This window comes from Trematomus bernacchii, unplaced genomic scaffold (assembly GCF_902827165.1).
Source record: "Trematomus bernacchii unplaced genomic scaffold, fTreBer1.1, whole genome shotgun sequence".
In the NCBI taxonomy this organism is placed as follows: Eukaryota; Metazoa; Chordata; class Actinopteri; order Perciformes; family Nototheniidae; genus Trematomus; species Trematomus bernacchii.
Genome location: NW_022987581.1, coordinates 633,361 through 646,259, shown reverse-complemented (window position 1 = coordinate 646,259; position 12,899 = coordinate 633,361). Strand labels below are relative to the sequence as shown.

Here is a 12,899-nt window from a genome sequence, read left to right as displayed (position 1 = left end):
AAATTGACTATAAATGTAAAATGTACGATGGGAGTTTGAGTCCAGTTATCAAGAGAAGCTATGGAGCAGATATAGAAAGAGTAAGAACGAGGTTTATGGGTTTGTGGAGCAGGGTCGGCGTTAAAGTAGATCCCACTAGTGTCACAGCAGCACGGTAACATGTCAGGGTGATTTAAGAAGAAGCATATTTCTGTCATAGATAGTTATTCATGAGGGAGTTGTAGCCCTTAAGTGCTGCAGGCTCTCGTACAGCAGAGTCACCCAGCTGCAGTCCATTAAGGATCTTCAGTGTGGAGATGCTCCGCTGCTCAGATTCACGGGGAGTTAATGGAGAACAATCACCTGAGAAAAACCTCCGACACCAGCCTGATGCTCCTCTCAAAGAGAAACTGAGAACAATGGCAGCTATTTTTGATCACAGGAACTTCTAGACTGTTAGAAAATTATCACTGGTCACCGGCTTGAGCTTCAATCTCAGGATCCATGTATTTGTGATCCTCTCCAGAATGGAAGTAGTCATCACATACAGAGCATCAACTAGTTCCTGAACAGTGTCCTTCACATGCTGATATACAAGAGAGGGAGTTACACAGTCACAAGATGGAGGAATATAAAGCAGTATTCAATGTTTACTTCAGATTAGCTCCACGTCAGAAATGATCATGCTTGTCATATGTCTATCTCCATAGAGGCTGAATCATCATGTTAATCACATAGCTATCATATGCCTAAAACAGTCCTGATGCTCTTCTAGGTAATCATACATCCTGTCATGTTCACAGCTACAGTTGGGATACCTTTGTTATCATGTGGACTCTCATATTGGAAGAGGACATTCAGTATTTTCCCAACTAGACTTAATAATATTGTCTCTCTATGTTTCCAACCAGGGTGTCATGATTAATAAAACAGATTAAGACTAATTAGATTCATTTACACTGTGAGCTATGAGATCATTAGTAATGCTAAGAACTGTGATTAGCACTGGGTCAGTCCTGCTTGAGTTTCCCATTGTGGTCAAATCGAGTGAAGCTATAAGTTGTTCAAATTTGAAACTTTGAATGTATTGTCTTCCGGCATTTTTGGGACCTTGTTAACTATTCGATATGTAGTACATACTCATAGAATTACCCATTACCCTTTGGTTTGTTGACCACCATTTTGAAACCTCAAGTTTGGCATGTTGGAAGTTATCAGCTGGCTAGCTTGGTTAGCAAAGTGTACCCATAGATTCCTGTAAATGTGATATTAATTGGGATAACAAACAATATTGGCTACCCTAAGACGGGTATTCTGTATTGAAGAGAGCTTAAACATGTATTTGGAGCATAAACTTGTCAGAAAATTGTTGAAACTGAATGTGGTAAAAAGAATCAAGGGAGAAGCTGAGTCATTTTCTCATAGACTTCTATACAATCAGAATTCGTTTGAGGTACATTACATTTAATTTAGCTGATGCTAAGCGACATACAATGTGTCCAATAAACCATGAAAATATTAAGTGCTGGTGCATTAGCTTCAAATGGGCTAAGTCTTTAGGAGCTAATGTGTGTGTTTTTTTTGGGTGGTTAAGAGATTGGTTGCCCGCCATACACCTTGTAATTAATGTAATATGATAACTTCATTATAACAGATTGTGTGTAAAAGTGCAACACTAAAATCCACTTCAGATTTGAACAACCAGATCTGTGTTTTTCTTTGTGTGTTTCTTTTGGGTGTGTTTGGTTAAGAGATTGGTTGCCCCCATAGAAGATACAGTTTCTAATGTAAAACCCTAACTTCCTTATACCAGATGTACCAACAAATGGCATTGTGTGTAAAAGGGCAACACTTAAAGGTCACCTATTATGCAAAATCCACTTTTCCATGTCTCTTCTACATCGACATGTGTCCCCTCTTCTTCACGTCTCTTCTACATCAACATGTGTCCCCTCTTCTTCATGTCTCTTCTACATCAACATGTGTCCCCTCTTCTTCATGTCTCTTCTACATCAACATGTGTCCCCTCTTCTTCATGTCTCTTCTACATCAACATGTGTCCCCTTCTTCTTCTTCATGTCTCTTCTACATCAACATGTGTTCCCCTCTTCTTCACGTCTCTTCTACATCAACATGTGTCCCCTCTTCCTTCATGTCCGTCTATGCTTCTACATCAGCATGTGTCCCCTCTTCTTCACGTCTCTTCTACATCAACATGTGTCCCCTCTTCTTCAGGTCCTCTTCTACATCGACATGTGTCCCCTCTTCTTCACGTCTCTTCTTACATCAAAACATGTGTCCCCTCTCTTCATGTCTCTTCTACATCAACACTGGTTGTCCCCTCTTCTTCACTGTCTCTTCTTCATCAACATGTGTCCCCTCTTCTTCATGCTCTTCTACATCAACATGTGTCCCCTCTTCTTCATGTCTCTCACATCAACATATCGTGTAACCTCTTCTCATGTCTCTTCTACATCAACAGTGTGTCCCCCCTCTTCTTCTTCATGTGCTCTTCTACATCAACATGTGTCCCCTCTTCTCCAGGTCTCTTCTACATCAACATGTGTCCCCTCTTCTGCATGTCTCTTCTACATCAACATGTGTCCCCTCTTCTTCATGTCTCTTCTACATCAACATGTGTCCCCACTTCTTCATGTCTCTTCTACATCAACATGTGTCCCCTCTTCTTCATGTCTCTTCTACATCAACAGGTGTCCCCTCTTCTTCATGTCTCTTCTACATCAACATGTGTCCCCTCTTCTTCATCAACATGTGTCCCCTCTTCTCCATGTCTCTTCTACATCAACATGTGTCCCCTCTGTGTAAAGAGACTCTGAAAGTTTCAGGAACAAAGATTCTCTCTCTTTTTGTCCTGATCCATTTCTATAAAAACCTGTCTGAAAATGAGCTGATCAGATTTGGCCACTTTGTGATGTCATAATGATGTGTTGGCTTGTGTAACCATTAGCCAATCACCAACCAAGGTAGCCCCCCCCCCCCCACCTTATCACCTGAATCTCCTCCTAGAGCACCATTGTGTTCTTTTTAACCAAATATCTCTCAGAGGGGCGTGGGGAGGGGCTCCTTATTTTCATCAGTTTTTCAGTAACAGACAGAGAATCAGCACTTTTGAAACAGGGCTGAAACAGAGGGGATTATGGGTAATGCTGCAATGATCTGTTTGGTGTTTGGAGCCAAACACTTCAGAGACATGTTTTGTATAAATCTGAGACCTATAATATATTGATGAAAAACAGCATAATAGGGGACCTTTAAATCCACTTTTTTAACAACCAGTTCTGTGTTTTTCTTTGTGTGCACAGATTCTTGTTGGAGAGCTTTGTGCATTCTTCACCAAGGCGGAGGGAACCCAGGAGAAAACCATTGTCACTGCAGACTGCTGCTACTTCAACCCCCTGCTGAGACGCATAATACGTTTCCTAGGTGAACACACACTGCTGAGTATTGAACTGCCAATTTGCTCTTTACAGAGTCCATTTACGGGGTCTATTTTTGTGTAGTTTGGCCAGGAAGATTTGTACGCTGCTATGGACAATCTTGCACTAATGCACCTTTCTCAAAGTTATTGAAGTGACTGTTATTTATATTGATTCTTGTGCTTTTAGTTATGTCTTAATGTGTGCATATGTATACATGTGTATGTAGGATATACATATTTAAAAGATAGAGAGACCGAATCAAAAAGGTCCAAACAACTTGAAATAAAAGGTTGACTTGTTAGAAACGTGACCTGCTACACTTTGTAAACCAGAGTTGGTGCATGTAGCTGCTAATTGGATGATAAACTGAGATTTAATCTTGGAGGTAAGATATGCAGGATCATGGCAGGAAGAATCTGCGTATTGAACAGCACTTTTAGCTTTTTACAGACCTCTTTACAGGCCTCTTTACAGGGTCTATTTGTGTGTAGTTTTGCCAGGAAGATTCAGAGACCAAATCAAAAAACATCTTGAAATAAAAGGTTGACTTGTTAGAAACGTGACCCGCTACACTTTGTAAACCAGAGTTGGTGCATGTAGCTGCTAATTGGATGATAAACTGAGATTTAATCTTCGAGGTAAGATATTCAGGATCATGGCAGGAAGAATCTTGTGAATATTAAGCAGCCGGCAAATTTACATCTCGAGCTGAATCAGCTGAGGTGAAAGCTTCTCGGTGCAATTTCACACCTCAGCTGATAATAAAGTGTTGATGCTATTTTAGGAAGGCAAAACTTTGTTATCACCCGTTATATCTCGAACTGTTGTATCTGTTCAAATGGTTCAAACAGCTAATGTGCTTTCCTGATAGCTCTCTGCCTTTTCTTGCCTCTGCCTTTTATTCCACGTCTACATCCCTTTTCAGGCTTTTATTGTAATTTGTACATTAGCTACAGACAGTGTAGATATATCGATGAAAATCTTAGGTCACAGGCTCCTCCAACGGTGCAACACAACAACACAGACAAAATAGTTAGAATAGTGCAAGTAATACAAATAAAATAGAATAGAAATAGTGCTAGGAGAGTCTAAGTAATTGGAATATCAAAGTCCAAGTCAACTTTATTGTCAATCTTCTAGTTTGTGTGTACAGACAGAGAGATCGAAATACCGTTTCCCCACAATCCCGAATATAAAAACAAATGTATATAAAAATATGTGTGCAAATATGTATATACACAGTCAAAGACACATTTTTACATGTGCACACATTAAGAACTAAATAAAAACACAACAATCAATATATAAAATAACAGTCACTTCAATATTTTGAGATATTAGATAAATAATTTGTAAGTTGCAGACAGATGAATGTTAATCTTCTTCATCTCTTACCCAGGTGTCTATGCCTTCGGTCTCTTCACCACCACAATCTTCGTGAATGCCGGCCAGGTGGTGACAGGAAACCAGACGCCTCACTTCCTGTCTGCGTGTCGACCGAACTACACGGCGCTGGGCTGCCAGTCGACCATGCAGTACATCGCAGAGCGCCGGGCCTGCACAGGGAACCCTCTGGTGGTCATGTCTGCACGGAAATCTTTCCCCTCCAAGGATGCAGCGCTCAGCATCTACTCTGCAGTCTACACAGTGGTAGGTTGGAGCATGCTGGCTGGATATTTTGAGGTTCTGTTAAAGGTCACCTATTGTGCAAAATCCACTTGTTCATGTCTCTTCTACATCAACATGTGTCCCCTCTTCTTCATGTCTCTTCTACATCAACATGTGTCCCCTCTGTGGAAAGAGACTCTGAAAGTTTCAGGAACAAAGATTCTCTCTCTTTTTGTCCTGATCCATTTATATAAAAACCTGTCTGAAAATGAGCTGATCAGATTTTGGCCACTTTATGATGTCATAACGATGTTTTGGCTTGTGTAACCATTAGCCAATCACCAACCAAGGTAACCCCCCCCCCCCCCCCCCCACCTTATCACCTGAATCTCCTCCTAGAGCACCATTGAGTTCTTTGTAACCAAATATCTCTCAGAGGGGCGTGGGGAGGGGCTCCTTATTTCCATCTAAAGTAACAGACAGAGAATCAGCACTTTGGAAACAGGGCTGAAACAGAGGGGATTATGGGATGCTGCAATGATCTGATTGGTGTTTCAGCCAATCAGAGACAGGCTCTGGATATATCTGAGACCTATAATATATTGATGAAAAACAGTATAATAGGGGACCTTTAAAGGTGGGGTAGGTAAGTTTGAGAAACCGGCTCGAGATCGCTAGAATTTGAAAATACACAACCACTTCCTTATAGAGCCCCTCCTCCAACACACACGAACGCGCACATGACCAATGAGGGCACGAGATAAGTTTGTGCACAGATGGAAGGCTGACAGGCAGGTAGGCCATCCAGTTATTTTAGCCGGGTCGGCTAAAATGATTGGTCGTACTTTTTACAGTATTACGGCTTCCACAGATGACATTTTTTTATGGATTTTTTGTCAAAGCACTTAAGATATTCATTGCTATCGGGATGTTAAGAGCATTCCATGGAATATAACAAAAAGTGTTTCTCGAGCCGGTTTCTCAAACTTACCTACCCCACCTTTAATGAATGTTGCCGATTGAAACCTTGCTAAAAGAAACAGGACTTAGCCTGTACTGATGTTTTCACTTTTACAACGTTATCTTGGGATTGAAGCAACTTCATTTGTCTTGCTACAAATCCAGAAAGTGTTAGATAAGCAGAATGATACGACTCTCAAGCCCATACCATGAATATAAAGCTACAGCTAGTTAGCTTAGCTCAGCACAAAGACTCAATATTTTAATCCATACAAATACGTAAGTAGAAAAACAACAGTTCCTTGTCTTAGTGCAGGTGATGTGCACGACCACTTTTTGATAGAAAGTATGCGGCAGACCTTGCATAGCAGGCTAAAGGCAGCAAACTCATAAGCTTAGCTAACCAAATGTTAGCAAACTCATAAGCTTAGCTAACCAAATGCTAGCTGACATAGCTACAACATATTTTTGATCTAGACAAGTTTTGATTAGGACAAAGTAGACTTGCTTGTTCACCTTAATGGTGCAAACTAGATCAAATATGAGTCTGCATCCACCCTTATCTTTGCATAAGACTCTACTATATTTGATCTGCTTCTAAAATGTAATGTGTTTGTCTGCTAACCCCCCTAAAGAAAGATTGTCGTCTGAACACTGGAGAAGTAGTTTGAAAGATAGAAAGGATTTTATCTGGCATTTTTAAAACCTAGTCATGTTTTAATGATGCTTGTGTGTCTTCTGTTGCTTCCTTTGTTAGTTGTAACTCTTCTTTGTCTCTCTGCAGATGTATGTGACTCTGGTGTTTAAGACCAAAGGTACGCGGTTGACGAAGCCCACCATCAGCCTCACTCTGCTCTGCCTGGCTGTTTTAGTGGGGGTGGTCCGAGTGGCTGAGTACCGAAACCACTGGGCCGACGTCCTGGCAGGATTCTTCACCGGGGGATCCATCGCTGTGTTTTTGGTGAGAGATTACACTGGAAAATAAGTGTTTTTTGAGTGTATCCTTTACCATTTTTAATCCCATAACGATTGGTTTACTTATCACAAAAACCTCAAGCGATGACAACAGTTGTAAAAGGTCTAATGAAGGAAGCCTTCCTATGTCTGAGAAAGACTTGTATTCAACCGGTAGTTATTAAAACTAAAGTGGTGTACGAATCAGCAGGAGTATTATCGTCCCGTAAACCAAACAAAGAGTTGGACAAAGCCTCTGTTGTGACTAAAAACAGATATGTTTGCATCTGTTATGTATCTTCTTAGCCTGGTATATTTAACTAATTTCACAAAATAATGTACCTAACCAAATAAATGTAATTAGGAAATAATGCTAGTATCAAAGGTAGTTCCTTGCAGGCTTGTATTATTTTAAGCCTGGAAAAAAGTACTCTTGAGATGCCAGTTCACCCCAACAGGAACTCTCAATAGCCGCTTTCACACCAAGTACTTTGCCGTACTTAGTGCCCAGCACTTAGTGCCCTGCACTTAGTGCCCCCATGGAACTAAGTACAGATCACGTTCACACTGGAATAAGTTACCTGAGGGAGGATTAGGCAAATGAAGCCGCTGACGTCACTTCTTCTTCTTCTGCTTTGGGTTTACTGGCAGGCCACAAACAACTTCACGGCGTATACTGCCACCCGAAGTCCCCGGCCAGAAGTCCCCGGAGTTGGGGACTGGCTTCAGTAGAAGCTGCTGGGACTCCCAGCAGCTTCTACTGAAGCCGACACCTCCTCATCTGACACCTCCTCATCACTCCTCCGCTCCCATGTTTTTTTTTGTGTTGCCATAAGTTATTCTCTCTCCGTTGGTGCGCAGGGCTAATGCTAATGCTAATAATGCTAATGCCAGCAAATACAATGCTTCACAAAACTTTTCAGAGTTTTACGGGGCGTGGTTTGCAATTCGCCCAGCCAATCGAAATTGGTACTTTTTTCTCCCCAGGATAGTGCCACCTCTCTAGCAGGCACTAAACATGGGGGTAAAAGTTCTCGCAACTAAGTACTCTTTTTGGTGTGAACGCAAAATTCCAGGCACTATCTGAACTAAACGGGAAAAGTACGGGTAAAAGTACTCCGGTGTGAACGCGCCTTATGAATCTCTATGCATTTGAAATGGAAAGAAATCTAAGGGTTGTTGTTGAGTTGTGATTGGTTTACTTATATCAAAAACTACTACTTAACCTATGACAACAGTTGTAAAAGGTCTAATGAGTTAATAAAACTAAAATGGTGTATGAATTTGATGGAGTATTATCTTCCCTTAAACCAAATCAAGAGTTGGACAAAGCCTCTGTTGTGTCTCAAAACAGATATGATTGCATCTCTTATGCATCTTGGCCTGATATATATTTATCTAACTCCACAAAATAATGTACCTAACCAAATAAATGTAATTAGAAAATAATGCTAGGTTAGTATTAGTTTAGTTTATTTGTGTCGTGGACAGTCCCCATTGATCAACTGTCACAACAAACAGTAAATGGGGCAGCTTTAAAGGTAGTTCCTTGAAGGCTTGCATTATTTTAAGGCTGGAAAAAAGTACAACTTCCCAACTCTTGAGATACCAGTTTGCCCCAACAGGAACTCTCTATGAACTTTATGCATTTGAAATGGGAAGAAATCTAAAGGTTGTTGTTGAGCTGTGATTGGACGATTGCAGCGGGGTCAGGGTTCATCGAAGTGTCCGTTCTTTCTTTCTTTCTTCTCTCTAACCCTTTAACCCGGTCTCCATCTGCAGGTCACCTGTGTGATAAACAATTTCCAGCAGATGTTGCCGAGTCCTCCTCCACTTCGACCCCATCGCCCCGAGTCCATGCTGGGGATGCCGATGGTGACGCTGCCCTGTGTCGAGAGTCCACTCGAAAAGTTAAGTGGCCCTCAGGTAAGAGGCGGGGTGCTGCACTCACAAAAGATGGGCTGATATACACACCCCTTGTCTCTTACCTGAATCCGTTGTCCTCCTTTCCTCCCCCCCCAAAATACCCAGAACAAATCATGCATGCTCCAAAGCACCACCTGCACCCTCAGCACCAACAATACATCAGAGAGAATCCTCTAAATCTCTAAGCCTGCTTGTTGGCTGATAAGAACGCAGCAGAGATTTGTTCTACCGGTGTGAAATGAGCCCTGGTTTTATTTCATCCATTGGAGGAACAAATTCTAGTGTGAATGTTTGCTCTTTAGCTTCTTATCGGGGATTTAGGGAGTCACTTATCTCTTTTGAGCTGAGTCAGCAGTTCGGCTGACTCACTGAGGTGTAATTTAACATTCTGGGATGATGCAAAGCAGGAAGCTGGAGGGAAGAAACAAATTCAGCTTGAAGGTCTCCTCGGCTGTTCAACGGTGCTGCTTTTTCTAAAGAAAGGGGCTGCGTCCCTAAAAATCGCTTAACTTATACTTTTAGGTTGTAAAGCAGCTGCCCTTACAAGTACGAAGAGTCGCATGCAGAATTAAATCAATTGGAACCACTTCTTAGCAAAGGTGTCCTAGTCACTGGGACATTTGATGACTAAAGATTACACTTGTGAAATCAAAAGAAAGTTAAACTCTTTAAAACCAAAGACTCAAGACTTCTGAGCCTGTTGACTTGAATACACTTGATTCCTACGCCTAAACCCAAAGATTAACGGACGATTTACTGAATCGTTTCACACTAACGATGCATTTCTAGCAAGTCCAGAAATTATTCCCTAGATACAGTTTTTTAAACCAAAGAGACAGCATCCAATCAAGTTGCAGGAGAGGACCATCACGAACTTACCTAATAGTAGTGCTCACCAGCTGGAAACAAAATTAGTACAAGAATGGAAACATTTCATTACAATTTTTTGCATTTTGACTTGTTTGGACCTTAAATCTCAAAGCTTAGGACTTTGGACTTGTCCGTCTTCTCTTAAGACTGAAGACTTACCTGCCTTTGCAACCTTTCCTTCACATTGCACCTTGAATTTAAAACGTCTTGCTCATATATCAGCTGTGTAAAGAATTTGGGTCAGAATAGCCAGAAGAAATAGTCAGAAAAGCATTGTATTGGGACATTTTCTGGAATACTAAATAGTGCAGCCCTTACATCTCAAAGCTTAGGACTTTGGACTTGTCCGTCTTCGCTTAAGACTAAAGACTTATAAGATAAGATAAGAAGTACTTTATTGATCCCAATTTGGGAAACGTTTGCAAAGACTTACCTGCCTTTGCAACTTTCCCTTCACTTTGCACCTTGCATTTAAACCTTCTTGCTCATATATCAGCTGTCCATGCATTGGGACACTTTCTAGCATACTAAATAGTGCAGTTCGGGTATTCGACCACACACCAATGCTCTCAGGGATCGACAGAAGAGTCCACGAGTGTTTAGGAGATGTCTTGTGTCCTGTGTGGTCTGTCTCCGTCACTAACCCTCACCTGACTGCCTCTTTTCCTCTGTCTCCCACCTTGCCTCTCTCCTTTCTGCTCCCTTGTCCCTCACTCTCCTCCAGTATCCTGCACTCTCCACCTCCTCCCCACCTTACAACACCTACGTCCAACCATTCTAACCAACTTTGAATCTCTTCCTCACTCCTCACTTTCTCCGCCATCCGTCGCCTTATTTCTGTTTTTGATGCTCTCCTTTTCCTCCTCATCCTCGTACATTGCTCTTGATTATTCTTTCCCCCCCTCTCCCCCTGGCCTTCTCTCTCTCTCTCTTTCTCACTCCTCTCTTTCCCCTGCAGACTCCGAGGGGATCTCCGTTCACCGAGATCACATGACCATCAGCCCTATCGGTTCCCCGCAACCCCCGATGTCCTCATACCGTCTCGCTCCATTTCCAGCGAAGTCTAGACCAGGCGGAGCAGCACTCTCCGCTGTGCGCCGCCCATCCGTCCGGGCGATACGCCACGCTGCACCGCTCCTACTCCACGCAGGTCTAGAACTTCCCTGGATACCGAACAGACGTCCCTAACGCCCTCCTAAACCCCCGGGGAACCGATAGGCACAACTAAAAAATACTTTCTCTTTGCTGCACAAGCAAAGAGCCGAACATCAAGTACAGAGTCAGGTACTTCTTTGTTTAAGCGTTCGAATATTCTGACTTTGGTTGTTTTTGTATCATCTTCAGTGGCGCGCTCCTGCAACGAAAAACACATCAAACTGTGACCACTGAGAATGTCCGTCCATTTTTTGGTTTCGAAGCAATGGTGAGTTTTCGACCGTTTAACGGAGTGAGAGTGAACTCACTGTATGCGATCAGGATGTTGGACCAAAGAAACCTGCTGAAAGACACGTGTGCTGCTGAGATTTACACGAACAATGCATCATTTTAGCAAGCCATACACACCCTCACACACACACACATGTGCTGTGTCTCAATTTGAAAACTTCCCATTGTACACATTGCGTGAATTTCGAGCGCTGTTAGCTCGCTATCTAGCAACAAATAGTTTGTGCTAGAAAATCATCATACACACTGCTCAATTAATCAAATAAAATTAACGCTGGCATCTTTTGAATCCAATATAGTTGTACAATACTTGCATTTCAACAAGATGTCAAACTTGTATCTGTATAGTGCTGTGTTCACCGGAGCAACCATATCCACGGCTAGTCACGCAACATCCGCTACGTTGCCAAGAAGGCGTGTCTACGGTAATACACTCAACTTCTGGGCAGTTATAAGTGCACATCTGTGTTTTCATAATGCATCTTACCGCACATACATGGGGACGCACTGATGCACTCAAGCACATGTATTTACAGAAGTACTTAAATTGAGACACAGCTATGCACACTCTCTGTCCATTGGTCTCTTTCTTTCATTCTCTCTTCTTATCTCATTCCATTTACACTCAACTTTCACACACAGACAGACAGACAGACAGACAGACAGACAGACAGACACACACACACACACACACACACACACACACACACACACACACACACACACACACACACACACACACACACACACACACACACACAGTAGTCTGAGTAGCAGTGCCCTTGTCAGCTCCGCATGAGATTTTCTCAGATCAAAGAATCCATTTGGTTTCTCTCAGCGGAAGCAACAGACAAACATGATGAAAGTACCGACATCTCTACTCGGCCATCTTTTTCTTCTTCTTCTTCTTCTTCGTGTTTTTCTTCTCTTCTTTCTCAGATGGTTGCCAAAAAAACTAACGTGAAAAACAAAAAACATTTGCTAAGACAAAGCCAAGCTAACGACTGCAGGTGGTCAAATAAAGCTCAACATATTCAGGAGCAAATATTGGTTGGGTTTTGTATTCTTTCTCAACGAGGAGCTTTCATACAAAACACTTTTTTTTATTTCACTCTTGAACGAGTTCCTGAACTGGGATTTTATTTCTCGCCGAGATTCGCCATAAACTGACCGAGTCATGTAACTATTGTGATTAATTTCTGAGATTTTATCAGCAGATTTATTTATTGACATGTATATACGATGTTGTTGCCATGAGCGCTCAAAGCGGCGTGACAGTTTTGCTAAATTTTGATTTGCACACTGTTTTTTTTATTATTATTCTCCCTCCTCTTTCCCCCCCCCCCCCCCCCCCCACATATTTTTACAACCTCTATTTCTGTGGGATCTTGACTATATTACCATCACTGTGCTGTGAAATGTTTCCCTCTGCTGGACGACACACACTCGCACACACACACACACACACAAGAGTAAAGTCCTGTTCGACAGAGCACACGTATGTTCAAAAGCACACACATGCACAATCACCCTTACATCCCCTAACCCTTATTGTCCTTAATCCTCTTTCTAAAACTGACATTTGTTTGTATGATATTGTAAATAACTTTTATATCGAGAGTGTGGTTTTTACACAAGCATCACCGACGTTCAGTGTGTAAATCGAGGGAAATCTTGTGTGTATTGTGATGATGATGATGATGATGAGAACAGTGT

At 41.9% G+C, this 12,899-nt stretch overlaps 1 protein-coding gene across 3 annotated transcripts in view; it reads left to right on the top strand.

Annotated features, from left to right (window-relative positions):
• plppr2a (phospholipid phosphatase related 2a) overlaps positions 1-11,818 on the top strand; it is a 70,308-nt gene extending 58,490 nt beyond the window's left edge. The window contains exons 4-8 of one of the 3 annotated variants that reach the window (XM_034127144.1): positions 3,303-3,423; positions 4,819-5,069; positions 6,772-6,948; positions 8,724-8,851; positions 10,696-11,818. In XM_034127144.1, the coding sequence (XP_033983035.1) occupies positions 3,303-3,423; positions 4,819-5,069; positions 6,772-6,948; positions 8,724-8,851; positions 10,696-10,804 (786 nt within the window). In that variant the 3' untranslated portion in view covers positions 10,805-11,818. Of the gene's footprint in view, positions 1-3,302; positions 3,424-4,818; positions 5,070-6,771; positions 6,949-8,723; positions 8,868-10,461 lie in introns of all 3 variants that reach the window. The other 2 variants (XM_034127147.1, XM_034127145.1) reach the window with 2 other exon arrangements.
• The last annotated feature ends 1,081 nt before the right edge of the window (positions 11,819-12,899 follow it).